The sequence below is a fragment of the Macrobrachium nipponense genome, chromosome 20 (genome assembly GCF_015104395.2).
Source record: "Macrobrachium nipponense isolate FS-2020 chromosome 20, ASM1510439v2, whole genome shotgun sequence".
NCBI lineage: Eukaryota > Metazoa > Arthropoda > Malacostraca > Decapoda > Palaemonidae > Macrobrachium > Macrobrachium nipponense.
Genome location: NC_061089.1, coordinates 59,426,898 through 59,453,161, shown reverse-complemented (window position 1 = coordinate 59,453,161; position 26,264 = coordinate 59,426,898). Strand labels below are relative to the sequence as shown.

The following is a 26,264-nucleotide window of genomic DNA, read 5'->3' as shown; positions in this document are numbered from 1 at the left end:
TAAGAGACTGGGCTTACGGCAGGTAGGACCCCGATGTTCAACTTCGGCAGCGTAGTCCCGAACTAGGAACTAACAAAATCTATCATCTGAAAAGCCCTTCAGATGGACTAAAAAGCTTGCAACCTAAATTTATTGGCAGTATGGCAAAGGAAGTCCTGTCTTGCGCTTTCCTGAAGAGCATCCTCTTGATGAGTGCCTTTGCAAGAATCCTACCGAACGTTGTCGAGCGTCATGACGTGCAGGACGTCGAGCTTTTACATAACCTGTAACTGCCTTATCGCAAAGTCTTGACTGCGTAAAGCAAACGAGATCTTCCCTTGAGCTTTCCTTAACTCCATCCACCTTTGCGAAAAGCAATATTAATTGACAGAGACCTCTTGAATTCACAAAACCCGAGGTCTTGCTGGGTTTCAAAGACTGAGTTGTCTGTTCACTTTAAGCTTCCTCCGAAGCACGGCTTACTTCACATTCTTTGCAGGTGAGGTAGAAGGTATCACCGAAGGTAGAGGTAAAAGTTCTTTAGGCCCAAATCGTAAACAAGAGCTTGAAGAGTTCAACAGAAACGTTCAGCCAGGCGACACACCTGGCGTGCGCTGGCGCGCGCTCGGCATCCACTGGCGCACGTGCTCGGCATCCACTGGCGCGCGGTCGGCGTCCACTGACGTGCGCTCGGCGTGCACCAGCGCGCGCCTGGCGTCCATCCAAGCGTTCCGTCCAAGCCAAGCGTCAAAAGAAGCGTGCAGAAAAGCGTCACGCTCCTGACAGGCGTCAAAACAAGCGAGAGAAACTGCCTTCAGGGAAGAGCGAGATACATCTCGGAGAGAAATCCGACTGCAAGAAGCAGTCTCAGGAGAAGGGTTGATCGTGTAACAGTAATAAAGCTCGGACGTCCGCTCTCAAAAGCGTCCTGCTACTATGACTTCTTTGTCGTATTTCTCGGTGGAAAGACGTACACGTGTTCAGGCGACGTTCGCCTTCTTACTTCTCACTGAAACGCATAACGAGAGAGAGAGAGAGAGAGAGAGAGGACGTGAAGCGTCCTCTTCTATAAAGCTTCTATTTGACGAAGGCGTGAGTCTTCTCCGAAACGCTCCAAACCCCATGCGGCCTGGAGGGTACGCTTCGGAGGACGAGGAAGCCACTCCTTCAGGATTCGTGCACGTGCACGCACTTTGGCAGCGTAGGGAGTTTCATCAGATACTGCCGAAGGCACGCCAGATCGGTGGGAGTTCCTCGTAACCCTCCTTCGGCTTTCGACATGCTCTCTCCCCGGGTCCTGAGAGTCAAGCAGAGGTCCCGGCCTAGAGGCGAAATAAGGCCGATCTGACGCACCCTCCACTACACAAGGGGCACTGTCACTGCACTTAGCCACTTCACTTTTGCTCTCTAAAGCAAGCGCTTTCGATTCTAAGTTACGAATCGATAGAGTTATCAGATAAAGGGGCAATACCCTCTACAGACACTGATTAGGGCCCGAGGCACCACTACAGGGTTAGAGTAACAATTACAGAAGTAGCACTCTTTCACAACAATGAAGGAGAGCGAGCACCTCTCGCAGACATATTCATAGCCTGTAGGCCATACTACAGGGTTAGGCAAAATAAAGTCTACAGGAAGGTTAGCAGATTCACTACCCTGACTTTGGTTTACTGATTAATTGCGTACATACGAATCATACGTCTTCCTTATGGAATTAGGCAAAGTCTCACACTCCTTACATGACAAATCTCAACAAAGAAGCAAGACCCATACCCCTCGTGCATACCAAGTGCGGATCTACCGAAGCTTTCAGTAGCCACACCCTATCTTTGCAGACAACACCCTCTGAAACTAGCCTAACTAGATTCAGATATCTTATGCAAAAATGAATCAAATTCAAATCAATTTAAGATAGCGTATGCCTAGCCACAAATCCAAGTACGTAAATAAATCAAAAGACAATTAGGATACTTACGGCAATGAAGTTTCCAAAATCCTAAGACGGAGGTACTGAAAATGATATTGTTAAGATACAATAAAGTTTTGTACATACTTACCTGGCAGATATATACTTAGCTATAGACTCGGTCGTCCCGACAGAATTTCAAAACTCGCGGCACACGCGACAGGTAGGTCAGGTGATCCACCATTCCCCGCCGCTGGGTGGCGGGGTCTGAACCATCCCATTTTCTAAGCCATAATTTCTCTTCCACCTGTCTCCTGAGGGGAGGATGGGTGGGCCATTAATCGTATATATCTGCAGGTAAGTATGTACAAAACTTTATTGTATCTAACAATATTTCATTTTTGTACATGAAAACTTACCCAGCAGATATATACTTAGCTGATTGGCACCCTTGGTGGCGGGCAAGAGACAGCTAAAAACAAAATAATACTTAACTAAATACATTAAAAAACAGGGAAAAAACAACCTATGTTCTTGGATAAAAATAATCCATGGTTCCTACCTGATTGGGCTGAAGACTTCATGACTACTGTCGATGAGTCTGCCTGCCTCAAGAGTTTCAACGAGGAATGAACCAATGGTGAATAATCTCTGGATCGTGTCAATGGGGGCTAGCCCGCTTACGCGACAGAGCCTATTCTGGATCGTACCAATGGGGGTTGACCCACTTACATGGTAGAGCCTTGACCTTTTGTCATATCAATGGAGACTCGCCCTCTTACATGACAGAGTTAAGGTTACTAAAAATAATCACAAGGAGCACTGAAGCCAATCCTGATCACCTGACCATGTTAGTACTGTTATAATCTATGAATTGCAAGAGGGTTCCCTATTCCCTCTGACAATTAACCAATAAAAAACAACCACCAATAAAAGATAATTTAAACACTAAAGTAAATTAGGAAGGATTAGCCTCAGCCCCTTCTCCCAGCACTGAATTCGCCGAAACATACGCTCCCAGAGCAAAGCACTTTTCGTACGAAATTTTAACGTCTCTTAGGTAATTCGAGGCAAACACAGAATTACATCTCCAAAACGTAGACTCTATAAGTGCCTGCAGAGACCATGTTTTGTGAAATGCCATTGACGTAGCTATGGCTCTCACTTCATGAGCTCTTACTCTGAGAACCTTGAGGTGCTCTTCATCGCACTTAAGGTGAGCTTCCCTTATTACATCCTTTATGAAGAATGTAAGGGCGTTCTTGGAAATCGATCTTTTCGGATCTCTTACAGAGCACCAAAGACTTTCTTCTGTACCTCCCAGCAACTTTTTCTTCTCCAGGTAGAACTTAAGTGCCCTGACTGGACACAAAGTCCTTTCTAGTTCTCTTCCTGTTAATGAAGATAGTCCTCTTATCTCAAAGCTTCTGGCCAAGGCTTTGAGGGATTTTCATTTTTTGCTATAAAAAAATGGTTTAAAGGAGCAAATTGCTGAATCCTTCTTAAAACCCACTTTACCTTCCAAAGTTTGCAACTCGCTAATTCTCTTAGCTGTTGCTAACGCAAAGAGGATAATGACTTTCTCGTTAAGTCCTCTAAAAGAAGCTGCGTGAGACGGAACGAATTTTTCCGACATTAGGAACTTGAGGACCACATCCAAGTTCCAGCTAGGTTTCTTGATTACATGGTCTTTCGTGGTTTCGAAAGACCTTATAAGGTCATGTAGATCTTTATTATTGGTCAGATCTATTCCTCTATGTCGAAAGACTGAGGCCAGCATACTTCTGTAACCCTTCACTGTTGATACTGCCAGGTTACAGTCTTTCTTCAAATATAGGAGAAAATCTGCGATTTCAGTTACAGAGGTACTGGAAGAGGATATTTTCTTCCCCTTACACCATCTCTAAACACTCCCACTTCGACTGATATACTTTAGAGGTGGTAGACTCTTCTGGCTCTTGCAATAGCCTTTGCCACTTCTCGTGAAAAGCCCCTTGCTCTGACAAGTCCTTCGACAGTCTGAAGGCGGTCAGACTTAGAGCGGGGAGGTTTTTGTGAAACCTGTCGAAGTGGGGTTGTTTGAGAAGATCGTTCCTCAGTGGAAGCGATCTTGGAAAATCTACTAACCACTCCAGCACCTCTGTGAACCAATCGAGAGCTGGCCAGAAGGGAGCAATGAGGGTCATTCTTGTTCCTTCCGAAGCAAGCGAAACTTCCTCATACTTCCCCTACTATCTTGAAAGGAGGGAATGCGTATGCGTCCAAGCCCGTCCAATCTAGCAGAAAGCTGTCTACTGCTACTGCTTGTGGATCCGAGATCGGGGAGCAATAGTTCTCTAATCTGTGATTCCTGTTGGTCGCGAACAGGTCTATATTGGGCCTTCCCCACAGGTGCCATAGTTGCTGGCAAATCTGAGGATTGAGGGTCATTCCGTGGTAGACTTGTTCTTTTCTGCTCAACAGATCTGCCCGGACATTTTTTCTCTCCCTGCACAAACCTTGTGAAGAAGAGATCTTCCTTTCCTGAGCCCAAATCAGCAGATCCTTTGCTAATTCGTACAGGGAAAAGGAATGCGTTCCCCCCTTGTTTCTTTATATAAGCGAGGGCTGTTGTGTTGTCCGAGTGAATCTGAATCCCATAGACCTGAGACCTGTTCGTCCCGAAATGAACTAAAGCTAGATGAATGGCTGTTAGTTCTTTTTTGTTTATGTGCCAGGACACTTGTTCTCCTTCCCAAGTGCCTGACACTTCTTCCGAACCTAGGGTCGCTCCCCACCCTGACTCTGAGGCGTCTGCAAATTACGCTAGGCGAGGGTTCTGTAAGCGAAGGGAGATTCCCTTGCTTAGTTTCTGTGGATCTAACCACCAGCGGATATTCTCCTTGATCCCTTTCGAGATTGGAAATGTTTCTCCCAGATTGTTGGACTTCCAATCCCATTTCTCCTTCAGATAAAATTGAAGGGGTCGTAGGTGTAGTCTTCCTAAGGAAACGAAACTGGCTTCCATTCGAGGAGGGAGGGTCCCCAGTACAAGCTCGATCTTACCATTCCCGCGCGGAACAACGTTCCTTCCTTAAGAAGACTGCCACCTTTTCTAAGCAGCGTTCTCTCCTTTCCTGCGAAGGATACGCTAGAAAATCCCGAGAATCCATCTGAATCCCCAGATAGACAATACTCTGCTGGGGATCAGCATGGATTTCTCGCGATTGACTAAAGTCCTAGGGACTTTGTCAAATTTAGAGTAAATAAAAGGTCCTCCAGACATTTTTTCTCCGATTGGGCTCTTATTAGCCAATCGTCCAGATATAAAGAGATCCTGATCCCTTCTAGATGTAGCCAATAAGCTACATTCTTCATGATGTCCGTGAAGACTTGAGGGGCAGTCGAAAGTCCGAAACACATCGCTCGGAACTGGAATACTTTCCCTTGGAACATGAATCTCAGATATTCCTGCTGCCGGATGAATTGGCACATGGAAATACGCATCCTGAAGGTCCAGGGACACCATCCAGTCCCCTGGACGAAGAGCAGACAGAACAGAGGAAGACGTCTCCATCGAAAATTTCTTCTTCAAGACAAAGAAATTCAGGGCACTGACGTCTAGAACCGTCTCCATCCCCCCGATGCTTTCGGAGTACCATGGATAGACGATTGTAAAACAATCCTGGAGACTGGAGATCTTGAACCAGTTCTACCGCTTCCTTGGAAATCATCTGTTCCACTGCTTGCAAAATAGCAAGCTTTCGGACCGGATCCGAGTATCTTGCAGTCAACTCCCTTGGAGTTGTCGTCAAGGGAGGATTTTCCCTGAAGGGGATCAAGTATCCTTTTTTCAGGATCGAGAGGGACTAAGAGTCCGCTCCCTTCTGCGCCCAGACTTTTGCAAAGTGGAGTAGTCTGGCGCCTACTTTCGTCTGGAGGACTCCCTGCTCATCTAGACTTCCCGAAGGACCTTCTAGATGGTCTACTCCTTATATCTGGTCTGCGACCTCTTAAGAGGGGTCCTAGAAGAGGAGGCACCTCGAAAGGGCTGTACAAAAGAGGGTCTCTCTTTTTTCTCGATAGGCACGGCCGGCCTAAACTTCTTGGCTGAGTGAGTGAGGAGATCCTGAGTCGCCTTCTCCGTAAGAGATTTAGCAACCTCTTTAACAGTCTCCTGTGGAAACAGATGCGGGGATAAAGGTGCAAAAAGAAGAGATGTTCTTTGTAAAGGTGATACGGCTCTTGCTAGAAAAGAGCTAAAGACCGATCTCTTCTTTAAGACTCTAGTTCCGAAAAGCGAGGCAACTTCTACGGAACCGTCCATAACCGCTCTGTCCAAGCAAGCCAGGACGCTTGAAAGTTCCTCCATGGAGACAAAGTCAGTGTCCTGAGCTCTCTTAGCTAACGCTCCCAAAGCCCAGTCCATGAAGTTGAAGACTTCCAGGGTCTTAAAGAGGCCCTTTAGAAGGTGGTCTAGCTCACACATGCCCCATGTTGCCTTAGCAGAAAGCAAAGACTTCCTCCTGGAAGAGTCCACTAAGGAAGCGAAATCCGCATCTGCGGATGAAGGGAGGCCTAACCCCATAGGTTCCTTAGTCTCGTACCACCTTCCTGGTTTACCTGTTAACTTGGAAGGAGGACAGGAAAAAACTGTTTTGCCCGCTTCCCTTCTGGAAGTCAACCACTCTGAAAAGGTCTTTAAGGCCTTTTTCATACAAAGAGCAGGGCACATCTTGACGAAGGAAGACGACTTGTGAGCTTTTGTGCTCGACATCAAGATCTGGTGAAGGAGGGTCAGCAGGATGAAGGGTGTCTCCGAACTCCTTTAGCAGCAAAAGGGAAAGCCTCTTGTAGTCAGAAACTGCTACATCTACGGGCTCCTCCTCTTCCGATACCTGTTCCAACGGATCCACCGAAGGAGACCGTTTGGGAGTGATCTGGCTCTTCCCGGGAGAAGAACTCCTTTCCCGAGAAGGGGAGCGCTGAACGTTCGAACTTCTATACGAAGAGTGAGGCTCCTGTCTGTCCGAAACACTCTTGTGCCTACTAGACTCTTGTTGTCTAGGCTCTTGCGGTTCGTCAGGCTCGTGGCGCTTGATAGGCTCCTGGCGCCCTGATTCAGGGCGCTTGAAAAGATCCCCGCGTCCTGATTCCTGACGCTTAACAGGCTCTTGGCGCCCTAACTCTTGACGCCTAACGTACTCCTGGCGTCCTGCCTCCTGGCGTCCTAACTCCTGGCGCCCTGACTCCTGGCGCCCTGACTCATGGCGTCCTGACTCCTGGCGCCCTGACTGCTGGCGTCCTGACTCATGGCGTCCTGAATCCTGAGGTCTGAGAGGCTCTTGACGCCCTTTCTTGCGTCTCGTTGCCTCTTTGCGCCTGCCTGGCTCCTGGTCCTGCAGACCCAAAGGATCCTGATACTTAAATCGGTTTTGTCTATCTTCCGGTTCCTTGAACCTAAACCGATCGAGACTTCTGCTCGATTCGCGGCGTCTCATAGGAGAGAGGCTACGATCTTCCTGTCTACCAGGATTCAAAGCCTTACCCGTCATAGGGCGCTTTGGAGAAGAAAGCCTATAGGGCGAAAGAACTCTCCTCTCAGGAGAACAACTCCTATCGGACGAGTCTCTCGACGAAGGCGATAAACGCCCTGGAGATTGTGAGGGTTCTCTCCTATACGAAGAGGGGCGCTTAGCGGAACTCTTAACAGGGAGCGAAACATCTTTCCTCCTTGTCGAGTCCTTAGCAAAGGAGCCTACTAAAGAAGCTAACTGCTCTTGCAGATTAATCAAAAACTTCTTTGTAGGATCCTGAAGAGAGGGCTCCTCTTGTCTCGTCTTCTTAGGTACCGAAGGCCAATTCTCGGGAAAACGCTCTGGGCTGGAATCAGCCGCGTCTCCTTTAGGCGCCTTCCAGGCTCTCTTCAAAGGGCGCGAAAGAGAGGCCGAACTCCATCCTCGTTTAGGAGAGGAAGAGTCTGAGGCCAAAAAACACTCCCTTAGGACGCCTTTTCTGCGGCAATCCGAGGCAGCCTGGGACTTTACAACAGGATCTGCCGAAGGGACGCCTGACCGTTGGGGATGTTCTGCATCCTCCCTGCGGCTTTCAACATTCCTCCCTCCCCTGGTCCTGGAGTTTGGAAGCGGTCTAGGCCTAGGAGCAATGAGAGGAACCGGTCAGACGCCCCCTCCACTGCACTGCTGGGGACACTGCACAAGTCACTATCACCACTCTTACCTTCATTTAGAGCTCGTAACTGAGCTTGAAGTTTCTTGATGGAAGCTTTTACATTTCCCTCTCTGAAGAAGAATCTTTGGATTCAGAACAGGGAGAAGCAGCTGAGGCTAAGGGAAAATCGTTAGTAGGAGAGTTAACTTCTTGTTCTAGAGAACAAGATCTACTAGATGACCTAGCTGAAGCCTTTCTTACTCTATCTCTCTCAAGCTTCCTAACATATGAAGATAACTCCTTCCATTCAAGCTCTGTAAGGTTCTCGCACTCAACACAGGTATTATTAAAAGAACATTCATTCTCTCTGCATTTAGCGCAAATACTATGAGGATCTACTGCCGATTTAGGCAGCCTAACCTTGCAACCTTCCCTACTACAAACTCTAAACATAGGTGAAGCCTTAGCGTCAGACATCGTGAAAGAGTAGTCAAAACCAAAGTCGAAAAACAGTCCACAATAAGAGTATGCCAAGCCAGAGAAAAAACAGAATACGTCACCAAAAAAACCAATAAACCAAATTCTCGGCAAACGAGTAGAAATCCAAGATGGAGGAACGAACAATAGGTGTTGTCCGTTCAACCGACAGAGAAATTATGGCTTAGAAAACGGGAATGGTTCCAGACCGCGCCACCCAGCGGCGGGAATGGTGGATCACCTGACCTACCTGTCGCGTGTGCCGCGAGTTTTGAAATTCTGTCGGGACGACCGAGTCTATAGCTAAGTATATATCTGCTGGGTAAGTTTTCATGTACAAAAACAGGTGTTTCCAGCACCGGCGACAGAAAAATTATGAATAGAAAATGGGAATGGTTCCTGATACCCGCCTCCCAGCGGCGGGAATGGGTACTAACCACCTGGCCGACCACTGCATGTGCCAGAAGTTTTTGAAATTCTGTCGGACTTCAGAAAATACAGCTATATATATATCTGACAGGTAAGTTTCATGAACAAATGAGGAATTAATACTGAATCTGGTCAGTAATATCAGTTACTGTAAGGCATTACGTAACAAGTTTAATACCCTCATGACAATCTGAAGATTTTGCCTTAGGCTGGAAACACCATCCCAAAAACAATGGTTAGAGATTTTCAACTTGACTAAATACACTAGTCTGATGCAATGACAACAAGTAACTGAAACCAGAGAAGCCAGTAAATGGGTAAAATTAAGAATGCAGAGACATTATTCTTCCAGTCTTCCAGGAACAAAGGCAAAAGATTGCTCATTTGAATAGGTACAGGTTGATAAAGGTCTTCTCAAAATCTAGGGATATCTCATGTTGCAACCTGTAACCTCCCAGTTTGTCAAGAAGTTTCTATAGTTAATATGAGCTCTAAGGGCATCAAAATTATATGGGGTCTCATTACGGCAAACAGATAAAAGACGTCACTGTCTCTTTTCTACACTCACACAGGTTTTCAAAGAGGATACTTGGTTCTCACCACAACTACGTACTATTTGCATATTCAGGGATAAAGGAAGGACACACTTGTCTCTATGGGGACATGTGTGATACTCTTCCTTACTGCCATAATCATTTAATATAATATATTCAATAGTTTCCTCTCTTTTGTCTTTTTATTTAGAAGTATGTACTGCACACTTCTAATGCTCCTCATGTTCCAATTTTTACCTCAAGACCAAAATCCTTTAAGTAAACCCTGTTAGTGTAGAAATGACTCTGAAGTCTCGTTAAATTACTCTAGAATAATTATGAATGCATTAACTCTTGGTGAACTAGCAATACAGTGAATAATGAGCTTATGGGAAATGTGATGAATGTTCTTTTACAAATGGGACCATAAATATAATCAATTATGTATGCAATCAAGTTAATGTCAAGGCTCTACCTAGCAGGGCCTTACTACACTGTAGGAACCAGTGAATACAATTCTCTAAATGAATGATTTCCAAGTCATTATATAGAAAAACATATGTATAATACATAAAATATAACCTGTGGTATTCACTTATATAATGAAATCACATGCATCTACTATGATTTTTTAAGCATAACAACACATGTATAATACCTAAATTACAAATATCAGTTATAAACCCGAATGTAACATAGTCTCAGGAAATACGAGTTTCTGAGTTTACAGAAGCATTTTTTTTTTAAGATAATCCTTCAGACAAGAAAATTATCATCTACATCTTATAAAGAAAATTAAACTAAAAAAATATATAAATTCAAGCAGGTTTGGTGTTTCCATAATAATAATGCATTCAATAAAATAAAAAAAGTGTAAATATGGGTATCTGACCATTCTTACATTGGTTCCATCCATAAACACAGAAAAAAAGAGCAAATATACTCACTGTCCAGCCTTCTAAAGCTTGCCATCGGAATGTTAAGGTGTCCACTTGAGGTGGCACAACAACTACATATCCAAGTGCATATTTGTTCACAGTCCCATTATGCACATACCACAGCTGAGAACTGACACCTGGATGAGGAAAAAAGACATTTAATTTTAAAAACCAATGTAAAAGTTAAGTATATCTTAGTTTAACCAGACCACTGAGCTGATTAACAGCTCTCCTAGGCTGGCCCAAAGGATCAGATATTTTTACGTGGCTAGGAATCAATTGGTTACCTAGTAACAGGACCTACAGCTTATTGTGGGATCCGAACCACATTATATCGAGAAATGAATTTCTATCACCAGAAATAAATTCCTCTCGTTCTGCATTGGCCGAGCCAAGAATCAAACTTCGGACCACCGGATTGGCAGACGAGCACGAATCCACTCGTCCAACAAGGAACTAAAAAAACCAATGTAAAAAATAACACATCATACAGAAGTAAATAGGAATACACACACTGCTGAATATCCTGTACTCTGTAATGTGCAAAAATACATTTCCTCTAAATATAAACAAACACTTAAAAGAATGATTTAACATCACATGTACAGATTGTGTTGCTTAAATGTTTGTTCCACAACTCTGTAATACATCCATTTCTAAAACGTTATATACACACATGCATAATGATATGTAAATTTACCTGTTAGTAGTAAGAAAATCATACAGATTAACACTTAAGACTGATAAGGCAAAACTCCACAGTGGTTAACTCTCTATAGTAGCATGGAGCTTAAATCCACACCTTTCCCACAGCATGCACATGGCAACCTTACTAGCAGTACTTTTTCTTTTGCTTCTCTTCCCGTCATCATATTAAAAGAAAGAGACAGAGTGCACAAATCAATGAACCCACACCCAACCCCAGAAGAAGCAAGCAGGCATAAGAACCCTGTAGAATGGTGGACAAATTAGTAAGAAATGCAAAGATAAATGAGGATATGAGAGTTGCATCAGTTTGTAAGGAAAACCAAAAAGAACTCCTTGTGCATGTTAATAGTAGCAAGCCAATAAAAAATAGCACAGGTCCCCTACGGGAAAATAGTGGAAACCTGGTGAACTCTGACTTGGAAAAAGCAGAATTATTGAGTAAGTTTTTACTAGTGTTTTCACAATTGAAGACACTACCTCAATACCGGAACCAGCTATTAACTATGAAGGGACAGAACCGTTGGATAAAATAATATTTACAGAAGAGGATATTAAAAACAAAATAGACAAACTCAACAAGTCCAAATCTCCTGGATCACATGGGATTCATCCAAGAGAAATTAAAGCGCTAAAAGAGGAGATAGTTCCTCACCTATATAAACTCTACAGAAAAAGCGCAGAACAAAGAAAAGCACCAAAAGGATGGAAACTAGGTATAATGTTCCCCCAGTTTACAAAAAAGATCCAAGAGAAGAGCCAGGAAATTATAGACCAATCTAACGTTGGTCATTTGTAAGATTTTTGAGTCCATAATTGCAAATAAAAATGTGGATCACACTGATAGAAACAACTTGCTGTTTAAACAGTCAACATGGCTTCAGACAAAACAGATCCTGCCTATCAAATCTATTGGAGTTTTTTCATAACATGCTTGGTATTTACAACAGTAGTAGAATTTCCAAACGGCCTTTGACAAAGTTCCACACAAGAAACTAATGACAAAAGTGAGAGCTTTAGGAATTGTAGGAGAAATAGGAGACTGAACCAAAGACTGGTTAACTTACAGAAATCAGAATGGGCAGATGTAACAAGTGGAGTTCCTCAGAGTTCTGTCCTTGGCCCTCTCTTGTTTCTGATTTACTATAATGACATTGATGTAGGCTTAACTAACAGGATAGTCAAAATTGCAGATGACACCAAACTATAGGTGTAAATGCAACAGACCCAGATACAGTGGAAAGTTTAAGAAATGCTTTAAAGAAAATAGGAGAGTGGTCAAAAAGATGGCAAATGCCTTTTAACTTAGACAAGTGTAAAGTGTTACAAATACGAACAAACAACCCTCATGCCAACTACATGCTGCTTGGGACAAGAGAAAATGTGTGCCTCCTAATGCTAAAGGGGAGATATCTAGATCAAGTTCAGATGTATTTTGGTACGTATTTAACTTTTAAGATTTAATGTACTTAAGTAGGAAACCAGCACTTAGGTTAGATCTGGTCTGGGAGGGTCTTTAGCTCAGTCATATTTATGGCATTCTAAGTTCACATAGGTGTGGGTAGTACAAAGAGAGGAAAAGCCAGGGTCTGATTAGGACCCAGCACCCTGGGTGGGTCTGGTTAGAATGCATCTGAGTATTTGGTCTTGTGACACCTTTGCCCTTTAATATTGTTTTGAGCCTGATACTGATTGAGGACATGAATCTTGTATGTTCCATAGTTTAATTTGAGGTACGTTTATGCATTTCAGATGTTGCCACTTGTACACTTAGCTCACTTTCGCTTCCCCTACTAAAAACCTCGGTTCCCACTAGTTCCTCCCATAACTGTTTTAGCCTAGTCTGTACACCACTAGAGGAAACAACCGACTGGACTAGCTGATCCAGTTTTCACCGCATGTGGATCCACCCTCCGAAAAAGTATACTTCAACACGTCCTGACACCGGAGATGGGCACCAGTCACGATTCATCGGTGGTGAGGGCAACAGCTTGAGACCTCTACTATCCTTTTGAAGTAAGTATTTTCTCCAAAGTTAGAAATTAAGGTCATATTTGAAGATTAAACAGAGGCTAATGAAAGTCTAGCCATGCACAATGCAAACACCTCCATGACGCTTTCGAAATTTTTAATTATAACACCGACAATTTAGAAGGTTGACGCCATCTCAAAGTTTGCGGAACCACTTGTGTCAATAAGCTTTTCATTGCATGTGCTAAATCCCCACACCACTTGTACCCATAGAAGCTGGGACACTTTCTTTACAACAATCGTCAACGGCCGTGAGGGGTCCAAGGAAACTGACGCTTTTTCGGTAGAAAGAAGAAGAAGCGTGCACTAGATAATTATTTAAATAAATAGTTAAAAGGCAGTATAAGGTCATGAATTGCATAAATATTTTACATATTCATGTTTATAATTTGAAAATATTCGTTGTTCATAAAGTAAATAGATTCCTGACTCAAATATCAACAGCTTTGCTGTGAACAGTACCTACAGTATTGTTCGCGCTCTTCTATTGTTTATCAGTGTTGCCAATTGGTATGTGTTTACCCTCCAAACTGGGTATAAGACTTACACAAAACTGGCGAAATAAGTGAAATTAGCGTATCTATTTGTAGTAGTAGTTTATATATATATTCTAATATATATACATATAATATATATATATATTTAAGTACATATATAAGATATATATATATATAATAGTATATTATATATATATATATATATTAGTATAATATATTATATATATATATATAATATACATTGACATATATATATATATATATATTAATATATATATATAGATATATATATATAGAGATATCTATATATATATATATATTCTATAGATATATATATATATACAGATATATATATATTAATTATATATATATATATATATATATATATATATCTATAATATATAAAATAATATAATATACTATATATATATATATATTATATTAATTTTATCATAAACTGCATTACTATGACAGCTTGAATTCATGGAAACAGTTTGTAAATGCATTGGTGTATGTGTGAAGCTCCACTAAATTGGCAAAGATGACATTTTGCCATAGTCTGCTCCTATCTACTTTAGAAATATCTGTAATTCTTCAGGTTAATTGGGTTGCAAAAAAGGGATAATAGACATGATTAATTAAACTTTTTGAAGTAACAAAGTAAAGTTTAAACTAAATAATGATAACGGTAAAAAATTAAGGGAATAAAGCTTTGCACCTCATAAACAGTGATGTCGTGTGCTGCCCGTAACTGTGTTTGATCGGAGCGAGCACTTAGGAACCAGGAACAGCAATGTAGCAAGTGCAATCTGGAGTGAATTAAGACTAATAATGTGTATAATTACAATCAAATAAGCACTGTGGAGTTTCAGTTGTGATGGCAGTAAGGATAAAACCCCCGATTACAAGGTAAAATGACAATTTGTCTAAAATTGCATTTTTCCTAACTATACAAACCTGAGGTCCTTTTACAATAGGAAGATACTAGCGGCAGCTGGATAGGTCGTAAGCTTTCGAACAAGGGGTTCGGTAGTTAACTGCTTGTCCGACAGGCGCGCAGCGCGCGACTGGGAGGTAAACAAATCACTTTTGCTTTGGCCCAAGCAAAAACTGCAGAGTGAGGGTGGCATGAGGTGGGGCTATGTGTAAAAAAAGGACCTCAGGTTTGTATAGTTAGGAAAAATGCAATTTAGACAAATTGTCATTTGTTCCGACACGGCATACAAACCTTCGGTCCTTTTACAATAGGAAGACTCACTTCTTGGTGGGTGGAATCTGAGTCTTTTGTGAACAGACTGGTGTTCGCCCTACCTTGGAAGCTTCCCTGGTCGTAAGAGCGAGGGAGGATCCAAGCCTCTGTCCGATTGATCGGGTGTGCACCGCAGGATCAATGGTCAGACCTCTGGACCGAGTACTAAGAGAGGGGCATGCGCATCTCTTAGTACCAGCAATGCAAGAACTTGTTCCTGTACAGGAGCAAATATAAAGTCATGGGTTTGACTCTTGTAGGCATCCACTTCCCCCCCCCCTTGCAGAAGGAAGTGGTGGATATTCTGCTCCTATCCCTAGTGAAAGGGATAGGATGGGGCTCTGTCATATAGCTCACCTGCATCTCGTCCTCATCCAGCGTAGTGACGACCATGGCCCTCTGCCCACAGGTAGAGGGGAAGGAAAAGATGGGAAGAGAGAGCCAGTCACTCCCTCACTCACACATCCATCCACACAGTCACACCAGGACTCGATGCTGTTCAGCCTGCGAGGGTCTGGGTTAGCTACACCACTTGTTGAGCAGCCACCACGGGTCCCAAGGAAAAGTATCCAAGGACCTGTGGGCAATATCCCGAAGGTAGAAGACGTAAAGGTCGTCTGGTTAGACCAGACCCCTGCCTTCAGGACCTGCGCCACGGAGAAGTTCTGCGAAACGCCAACGAGGGGCCAATACTTCTGACTTCGTGAGCTCTCGGACGGGACGTACGGATGTCGTCACTACCATCAGCCTCATACGCCCTCTGATGACCTCACGCAGCCAGAATGAAAGAGTGTTCTTGGATACTTCTTTCTTGGTGACCCCGTGCTAACGAAGAGGCGTCGACACTCAGGCCTGAGGTGACGAGTTCTCTTCAGATAGCGCCGTAGCGCCCTCACAGGACAAAGCAGCATCTCATCCGCATCATTATCGGTGAAGTCCAATAGGGAGGGAATCGTGAATGACTCGAACCTGTCATCAGGGACTGACGGTTTCTGAGTCTTCGCAACGAAGTTCGGGACGAAATCGAGCGTCACGGATCCCCATCCCGGGAGTGTCGTACATCATAGGAAAGACCATGAAGTTCCCCTACTCTCTTCGCCGATGCCAGGGCCAGCAAGAAGAGGGTCTTGAGGGTCAGATCCCTGTCTGACGACTCTCGGAGTGGCTCGAACGGTGTTCGAGTCAGACTCCTAAGGACGAGAGTCACGTCCCACGCAGGGGGCCTGAGTTCCCTGGGTGGGCAAGACCTCTCGAAGCTCCTCATCAGCAAGGAGATCTCGAACGAGTTCGAGATGTCCAACCCCCTCAGTTTCAGGACGAGCGCCAAGGCGGCTCTGTATCCTTTCACTGTGGGGACTGATAGGAGCTTCTCTCAGGTCGAAGAAAAAACGAGGAAATCCGCTACCTGCTGAAGAGTGGCTCTGAGAGGAGATAGACCCCGTCTACGACACCAACCACAGAAGACGGCCCACTTCCCCTGGTACACAGCTGCAGAGGACTGACGGACGTTTCCAGCCATCTCTGTTGCTGCGCTACGAGAAAAGCCTCTCGTTCGCAAGAGATGGTGGATAACAGCCAGCCGTGAAGACGTAGGGACTGGACTGCTCGGTGGTACCGCTCGACGTGTGTGGCTGGGCGAGAAGGTTGGTGCCAAGGGGGAATCTCTCTCGGTTCTCCTGCGAGAAGAGCCAGCAGGTCCGGATACCAAATGGCCTGTGGCCATTTGGGAGCCACCAGGATCATCCTGAGATTCGGGGTGACCAGCGCTCGACTGATCACCTTGCGAATCAGGCTGAACGGGGGAAAGGCATAGACGAAGAGGTTGTCCCACGGGTGTTGAAGAGCGTCCTCTGCAGCTGCCCATGGGTCCGGCACGGCCGAGAAGAACACCTGGAGCTTCCTGTTGTGCCGGGTGGCGAACAGATCCACGACTGGTCGCCCCCCACAGTCGAAGAGCCTTTCCGCCACGTCCTGGTGTAGAGACCATTCGGTCCCTATCACCTGATCCCGACGGCCTGAGCGTGTCTGCTACTACATTCCTCTTCCCTGGAATGTAGCGTGCCGACAGCTCTATTGAGTGTGCCTGAGCCCACTCGTGCACCTGCCGTGTCAACTGGTACAACGGGAGAGACACTAGGCCCCCCTGTTTGTTGACGTAAGCCACCCACCGTGGTGTTGTCGCACATCAACACCACTGAGTGTCCCATCAAGCGGTCCTGAAACTCTTGGAGAGCGGAGGAACGCTGCCTTGAGTTCCAGTACATTGATGTGAAGGTGCTTGTCGTTCTCGTCCCACACTCCTGAAGTCAGCAACTCCTCCAGGTGTGCGCCCCATCCCTCGGTCGATGCGTCTGAGAACAGCTGCACATCCGGGGGGGGAGTGCGCAGAGGCACTCCTCTTAAGCAGGTTCCTGTCGTCGAGCCACCAGGCTAGGTCCTGCCTCACCTCCCTGTGTCAGTGACACTGGAAAGCTTGGGGGATCCGTCGCCTGTGACCAACTCTCCTTTAGTCTCCATTGAAGAGACCGCAGGTGAAGACGCCCGTGAGGGACTAACTTCTCGAGTGACGACAGGTGTCCCGATCACGACTTGCCATCGCTGAGCTACCTGTTCCTGCCGAGACAGAACTGGTTGGCTGCCTCTCTGAATCTGCTGATCCGCGAGTCCGCGGGGAAGACTCGCCCTGCTACCGTGTCGATCAGCATACCCAGGTACTTCATCCTCTGCTTGGGCTCGAGATCGGACTTCTCGAAGTTCACAACGATCCCCAGATCGCGACAGAACTCGAGCAGCGAGCCCTGTCCTGTAGCAACTGCGAGCGGGAGCTCGCCAGGACTAACCAATCGTCGAGATACCTCATCAGACGTATCCCGTGCGAATGGGCCCAAGCAGACACCAGAGTGAACACTCGCGTGAACACCTGTGGGGCGGTTGAGAGACCGAAGCACAGTGCCCTGACTGGTACACCGTCCCGTCGAGGATGAAGCGGAGGTACTTTCTGGAGGACTGATGAATGGGTATTTGGAAATACGCATCCTTCAAGTCCACTGAAAGCATGAAATCGTTCTCCCTGATGGAGTCGAGCACTGAGCGTGCCGTCTCCATCGTGAACCGGGTCTGGCGAACAAACCGGTTCAGGGGAGAGAGATCTATCACCGGGCGCCAGCCTCCCGTAGACTTTTCCACCAGGAAGAGTCGACTGTAAAAGCCCGGTGACTGATCCGTGACGATCTCTACAGCTCTCTTGCTCAGCATGGTCTTGATCTCCTGTCTGAGTGCTACGTCCTTCGGTGACCCGGGGACGTACGACTGCTGTTGGACCGGGTTGGAGGTGAGGGGTGGCCGAGATTCGAAGGGTAATAGATATCCCTCCCGAAGGACATCTACAATCCAGGTCTCGGCGCCGTAGCGCTGCCAAGTTGCCCAATGGCTGGCCAGGCACCCCCCCACCACTTCCGGCAGCAGGTGAGGGGGAACGCCGTCCCTAGCGTTTCCCCCCTTTCTTCGACTTCTTCCCAGAGCCTCCACGGGATGAGGAGGGCTGGGAGGAGGGGGGGCTGGTTACGGCCCCCCCTTGCCAGAAGTTGAAGAAGACAAGAGTCATTCCTCGGGGCTTCGACGCAGCAACCGTCTTAGCAGCCGAGGAAGCGCTAGCCGAGCTCTTAGACTTGGACGCAGTCCGAGGCTGCCCAGAAGCCTTCGAGACTGCCTGGTGAACCAGACGGTCACTGTCTTCAGTGCGCCGTCTGTCCACCGCAGCGTCCACCATCTCTCCTGGGAAGAGAGACGTGGAACTCCGTAGAGGTCCGTTTCGAAGCCCCAACGCCGCCTCACGCCCGGCCGCCCTGGAAACCCGAGTAAGGACAGCGTCCCTTCGTCGGAGAACCAGGTTGGCCCACAGGTTCACCGTCTGGTGGGCAAGGAAGGAGATGGCTCTTCCCCCAGACTGGCAAAGCTCACCTGAAGGCCGAGTCCTCTTCGGGAGAAATTCCCCCGGAGGTTGCTGCGACCTTAGATACTGTGAGGGACCACAGATCTAGCCAGGAGACGGCCTGGAAAGCTGCCATGGCGGTAGATTCCAGGCCGAGTGCCTCTTGTGCGAGAACCACAGGTTCTCGGACAGGAGCTGTTGCAGAGACACACCCGGAGTCAGCCTAGCTAACTCCGGGTTCACCTGTTTGGGCGGCATCGGGTCTTCGGATGGCACGTAAACCGCGCTGTCGTAGCAGAGGAGGTGGAAGCAGCTTGCTCGACCTGCCAGACTTGAGCGAACCGTCTTGTCCGGAGACAAGCGATTCAACCTGGTCCAGCACTGAGTCCGCAAGCTCGGAACGCGGCAAACCCACCGTCGGTCTGGGTTCCCTCTTCGGGCCCCAGAACGACTCGAGCCGGGACGTGGGCTCGGATGGTGGGAGCGGCGATCCTTCCCCGAGGTCGTTGTGCTGACGAATCAGCGCAATAACCTCGGCAAAGTTCCTCTGGATCTCGGGTGTGATAGCATCCTGTGGAGTCGGACCGTCCAGTCCCTCGAACAGGAGTACCTCCCGAGACCCTCCTCCCTCAAGGAGAGGAGCAGCGACAGCCCCCTCTGGGTCTCCTCCAACAGCTGTGCGTACGACCTGGATGTCGAGGAACCGAGCCTGGGTACGTACGACGACGTGGCGGGATCCTGAGGGGCGCACCCCTCACGCCATCACATCCTCAATACCTCGCCCCTCCCGGTGTAAACCGAGGAGGTTGAAGGGTATGGGGAGTTGAGGCCACAGACCTGACGCTCTCTCCTCGCTCACTGGCAGAACCAGCGGGCTTGGAGGACTGCAGCGATCGCCAACAACCCGCGGTGGCGATCGAGCTTGCAGACCTAGTCGAGCCATCTTCGCTGTGGAGAACGGCTGGACCGAGAACATCGGCCCCGGTCTCGTGTGTCAGAGGAGCTGCTGGTCGCCGTACCCGATCGCTCTCTGTGAGAGCGACGGTCAGGCGACCGGCGAGCTCCACTGTCACGGTGAAGACCGGTGCATATCCTCACGTGGTTGCGTCAGTTCGCTGGTACCAGCCGTGGATGGTGCCGGGGCGAACGAACGGGGGGACCTCTTCCCAGCCTCAGCCCGTGGCCGGTCGTGGACCGTCACGTCCGCCCGGGTAGCCAGCCGCTCGCCGTGAGAGCGAGAGCTGGTCTGGTGAGAGTCGCGTGAGCGGCTGTCACCAGTCTTCCGCTCCGTGCCGTGAACCTGACGCTGAGCGGACTCAGAGGTCTGGTTCCTGGCTGCACGGTCGCTGGTAGGCGACCGTACACTCGGTACCTCTCGCGAACGAGCGGCCGAGACGGATCCTGCTGCCAAAGTGGCCGAACCACTAACAGCAGGTGAGGAAGGAGTGCCGGTGTTAGCCGGCACCCCTCTGGCCCCCGTAGTCTTCTTCCTTGCGGGAGAAGAGACGGGTCCTGCTCCCGAAGGAGCAGGGCGACCAGCGGAAGAACCCCCCCGTCTCACCAGAGCGAGACGGGCCCTTAGAAGCTCCCGAAGGAGACTTCTTAGGGGGGGGGGAGGCGACCTTCTTCTGCTGCGGCGGGGGAGCCTTAGAAGAAGAAGAAGGGGAAGAGGCGGCAGACGACGACGACGACGAAGAAGACGATGAAGACGACGACGACACCTTCCTCCTCTTCTTCTTCTTCTTCGTCAACCTCCTCAGGACCGACGTCAGATCTGTCATCCAGGACGGAGCCGGGGCTGCTGTTGCCGAAGCAAACAGGGCCCGGACGTACCTGTCCGAACAGACCAGCATCGGGAGCAGCGGCGCCAGGAACAGGGACAACATCAGCAGGTGCGAGCATCACAGGAACGGCAGTCGAGACGGCAGGAGCAGGAACAGGAACAGCAGCGGTGGTCACGGCAGGTACGGCAGGCTGCTCGTGGAACGGTACAGATGGTCTAACCAGCGGCACAGACATCATCGGCACCGGTGGGGAGGTCCAGGGGCGAGCTCTTCGGGCACATGAAGTCCGGTCGTGGCAACACGGCAAACCCAGGTGGCGGCATCACACTCCCCCGAGTTACGGCGACTGGCCCCTGCACCGATGTTGTGGGTGTCACAGAGACCGCGTGCTGGGTGTACACCAGGTGGAGGAGGTGACGCGTAGCCAGGTGTCAGGGTCGTGGTGGTGGTTGTGACCGTAGCGTGCGTAACCGCCACGGAGCCAGCGAGATGATAGAGCAGCCCCTGGACACTCGGCACGCCCTGCAGTCCAACGACGCCCACACCTGTCCGAGGTCATCCTTCACGGCAACCGCACCTGAGGAGGCAAAAGTCGGGTGATTAGGAGGATACTCTACCCGCTCGAGCGAAGACGAGCGGATAGAGGACCCAGAGTACAACTCTACGTCGGCGGGGTATCTAGCGCCCTCCTCCACACTCGACACATCGGGAGAGGAGAAGGACCTAGACACCGCCCCCGAAGGGGAAGGCGCGAGACGTGGAAGTTGAGCGGGCGGCAGGAAAGAAGACGAAGTGTCCGTCACCAAAGGAGTCGCGGGAGAGCTTTCCGACGACTCCTTTGCAGGCCTTCGCTTCTTCCTGCCCTCATACAATGTCCACTGCGCCTCCGACCAGTTCATACCAAAACATCACAGGGCTCGGCCCGGGTGCATTCGCGCCCCCGGCACCGAGCACACAAAACATGAGGGTCTATCTCGGGGAAAGATCGAATTTCCACATTTGCGCCCTTCGGTACCTGTGGGGCAAAGTCTCCTTGGGGTAGCGAGGCGGCGGAGAATTCCATCATTAATGAATTCAGCGTAATTAATATGAAAAGAGAGAATACTGTACTTACAATCTTTCATACACAATTACAAACAAACAAGAAAGCAAACGACGAGCAGCGGGCAGAGAGCGGAACCACCACACGTCCATCCACTGTGAGGCCGAAAGCAAAAGTGATTTGTTTACCTCCCAGTCGCGCGCGCGCGCCTGTCGGACAAGCAGTTAACTACCGAACCCCTTGTTCGAAAGCTTACGAACCTATCCAGCTGCCGCTAGTATCTTCCTATTGTAAAAGGACCGAAGGTTTGTATGCCGTGTCGGAACAAAATGAATTTCAGCCCAAACCATGACCCTGGGAATAAGAAGTTTCATACTTTCACTAATATAGACAACAAAATGTTGTTTTATTGTGCTGATTACAGCTGCAATCTTGAGTAAGATCAATAAACGTTACATATATACGCTAACATTGTTCAAATGAGTGCTGGGAAGGCTGGGAAAGATGTTGGATCCTTTGCGGTTACGAACGGCACCTCAGTCGATGGACGCCATATTGGATTTAAAAAATGCCTTGAAAACATATTTTACGAAGACCTCACATGCCTATTTTAGTTCGTATGGCGCTTTCATATATCACATTATGTTGATGAAACTTCAATCTTTTGAATGGTATGCTTAAAGATGCAATTGTATTCTTGTTTCACCGATTAAATATCGAGTGAATAAGGCTGATCCACCCGATGATGATGGACCCACTGCGTGTTTCCCCCAGCCTATAGAATGGAGAAACACAAAATCACCTTGGTTACACCAAATAATGGTCAAAAATGCGTAAAATATCAGATGAGTAGTTGAAAAAAACATAGGGTAAACAATCACGGACGATCCATCGTCATCACGCTGGCCGGGTCTTATTCACTCGATATTTAATTGGTGAAAAAAGAATACAATTACAACTTAAAGCATACCATTCAAAAGATTGAAGTTTCGTCAACATAATGTGATATATGAAAGCCCCATACGAACTAAAATAAGCGCATGTGACGCTCTTCGTAAAATATGTTTTCAAGGCAGTTTTGAAATCCAATATGGCGGCTATTGTCAGGCTGGCCGGTCTAATCACGGACAATCCACCATCTTTCCCAGCCTTCCCAGCATTCATTTGAACAATGTTAGCATATATATGTAACGTTTATTGATCTTACTCACGATTGCAGCTGTAATCAGCACAAGAAAACAACATTTTGTTGCCTATATTAGTGAAAGTATGAAACTTGTTATTCCCGGGGTCATGGTTTGAACTGAATTCATTTTTACCTTGTAATTGGTGGTTTTATCCTTACTGCCATCACAACTGAAACTCCACAGTGCTTATTTGATTGTAATTATACACATTATTGGTCTTAATCCACTCCAAATTGCACTTGAACCACGTTGCTGTTCCTGGTTCCTAAGGGCTTACTCCACAAACACAGTTACGAGCAGCAGACAACGACATTGTTTATGAGATACAAAGCTTTATTCCCTTAATTGTTTACTTTATTCATTATTTGGTTTAATCTTACTTTGTTACTTCAAAATGTTTATTTAATTGCATGGTTTAAAAATGTTTATTTAATTCATGGTATATTATCCCATTTTTGCAACCAAATTACCCCGAAAAATTACAGATATTTCTAAAGTAGATACAATCCAATGTTTCTAACCTTGTCGTACATCTGGCTGCCGAAAACCATTGCGGAGCGGACGACGATTAGTGGATTATATTTTTTTGTTTGCTAGCACTTTTCATTGATTTAAGTCTATATTAGTATTTTGATTTTTTTTAATAACTGTATGCCAGAAATAAATGTAATCTTTAATGTTTGCATGCGAAGAATGACAAAATCATCGTTGCCACATTAGTGGAGCTTCACACATATGCCGATCCATTATCATAAACTGTTTCCATGAATTCTAGTTGTCATAGTAATGCAATAATGATAAAATTACTTCAATATTTATGTATATATACTTTCAATACATAGGATAATTTCACCAATTTCCACGTTTTGTGTAAGTCTTATAGCCAGTTTGGAGGGTGAACACATACCAATTGGCAACAGAGAGAGAGGGAAGGGAAGGTGAAGGAAGGAAGAAGGACAGGGGTGGCGGTGGAGGTGGGGGGAGAGGGTAGGTGGAGCTTTTTACTGCTGTGTTCGTATCCATTTCTGGATAATGGAGTTTTTGTCTCTTGGTACAAGGACAAGTGTCGTTATTCTTTACGATTAGTGATTCACGATATCCTTATAAATCACGGTACTGGGTGTAATATACACTATATCAAAATCTCATTCTGATACGAGTGTTCGTTACAGAAATATGCACATGCTTGCACTGTCTCTGAAACCCATAGTAGGTATGCTGCCTTAGTTGTCATCAAGTTTTTTGTAATCAAGTATTTTTTACAAGCTAGCTATTGTATAAATTTGTATTTTTCTCAATCAAAACATATGCCTCTCAATGCTAACTTTCCTCTTTTAACGACTTTCTGGTCATTGCAAATTCGGCCTCATAATTTCTTATGGTGCGAAAACAGACAGAGGCCCAGGGACCAAAAGCGATTGCGTCACACTACGGCAGTAATCCGGCAGTAAAACATCTTCATATATCCAAAAAGTAAATAATAAAGATATATAGTATGCGCATTACGATTACAACAATTACATGAATAGCTGATAACAATCTGCATGAATAACTAGTAAAAAAAAAACTGTTCTGCAAGAAAAAAAAGGGTTTTATTGAGGTTTAATTAGCAATTCATTTACAATAGGTACGAAAGTCAAGATCGTGAACGTCATAATACAGGACTTATACAAAAGTTTTAATTCCGAAAAATAATTACTTAAATTTGAGTCAGGAATCAAGTAACTTTTTCAGTAACGAATATTTTCAAATTAATCATCATAAATATGTAAAATACTGACGTTTTACTATTTATTTATATAATTATCTAGTACACGCTTCGTTGTCTTCTTCTACCAAAAAAGTAGTTTCCTTAAAAACGTCGTGGCCAGGGATCGTCTTCCGATTATTGTGATGAAAGTGCCCCAGCGTCTATGGGTACAAGTGGTGTGCGGATTTATCACAGGAAATGGGAAGTTTATTGACACGAGCGACTCCGCAAACATCGAGATGGCGTCAATTTTTCTAAATTACTTAATCGTAGGTAAAAATTGCGAAAGCGTTTTGGTGAAGTTTGCACTGCATTGGACACCCTTTTCATTACCCTCTGTTTAAAGCTTTAAATTTGGCCTTAATTTCTAACTTTGGAGAAAATACTTACTTCGAAAGGAGAATAGAGGTCTTTAGCTGCATCTCTCACCAACAACAACTCCCGACTGATGACCATCTCCGGTGTCAGGATGCGTTATAAGTACTTTCTCGGAGGGTGTCCAGCCATGACTGTCGGTGTGTTGGGGCAGTCCATGCGGTTGTTTACCCTAATCATAGCACTAGGTAACACTAGGTATAGCTAGGTAGGTACTTGCTGATCCTTTGTAAATGTGAACTCTAGACTACTACCTAGGCTAAAGGTTGCACATAAAAAACAACTTATTAGGTGTCTGAATATTATCTTACCTTCTCCAGACTTAGGTAAGCTTGGAGTAAGCCATCTACCTAGGTAGGTATACAAGTTTAGCATATACTAGGCTAAAGGTGCAATAAAAACCAACTTATTGGTCTGAATATCTCTTACCTTCTCCAGACTTAGTAAGCTTGAGTAAGCCATCTAGGATACAAGTTATGCACATAATAGGCCTACACTAGAGGATACTAAAGCATAGGTATCGTAAGCTGGTAGGCTAGGAGAGGCTTGGGATAAGTCTAATCTACAAGGCAAAATTCCTCTTTCAGGAGTACATGCTACCTACTTTCATCAAGATTACCACAAAAAACGAAAAACATCGTGACCTACCTAATAACTGCTTGACATCGTCTGAGTCGACATAAAGGTCAAGTTTAGAAAGACACCGTTCAACCATTGCTATTACTATAAAAATACCATATAACCACATGGTTTCATAGTATAGGCCAAAACCTCACTATAAACAACATCACCAAGTCTGTAAATGAAGGCAACTACCACTATCAACATAAAGTTCTCGAGAAAACAGATACGCCTTGTCTAATTCTTCCAGACGCCATCATTATTTACATCAACTTATTCGATATTGTCTGAAGCATATAATAGATATAGTGCATATGAATGGGACAAAAACCCATATATTGATGATTATAGTTTGCTTTTTGTTTATATTTATAACATTACGTAATATTCATGGTGGAATTTTTATCACCTATACAGCATTGTAAAATAAAGTAAAGAATCAAAGTTACAGTCATGACTTAATTCGGACACAGCGTAGTAAACAATCATGAATTCTTCGTTTTCTTTGGATGTGTTGCGCTTATTTTCTATATACTTAGGGAAGACTCGTTGAAATTAAACTTGTCCCTTTCTGCCTGATGATTTCACCCAGTCCGTCATTGTCCCTCTGTTCCAAAACTCTTTTTAATTCCATGAAAAACTGCACATGCTGTTTATGAAACAACAGAGGCTTTATGTAT

At 46.0% G+C, this 26,264-nt stretch overlaps 1 protein-coding gene across 2 annotated transcripts in view; it reads right to left on the bottom strand.

Moving 5' to 3' along the window:
- The window catches only part of LOC135226360 (tyrosine-protein kinase Drl-like), an 83,681-nt gene extending 57,806 nt beyond the window's left edge, over window positions 1-25,875 (bottom strand). Inside the window, exons 1-2 of one of the 2 annotated variants that reach the window (XM_064265828.1) lie at window positions 25,612-25,875; window positions 10,422-10,549 (exon numbers count right to left, since the gene is read on the bottom strand). In XM_064265828.1, coding sequence (XP_064121898.1) covers window positions 10,422-10,549; window positions 25,612-25,711 — 228 coding nt within the window. In that variant the 5' untranslated portion in view covers window positions 25,712-25,875. The remainder of the gene's footprint in view (window positions 1-10,421; window positions 10,550-25,611) is intronic. The other variant, XM_064265837.1, reaches the window with a different exon arrangement.
- Between the last annotated feature and the right edge of the window lie 389 nt (window positions 25,876-26,264).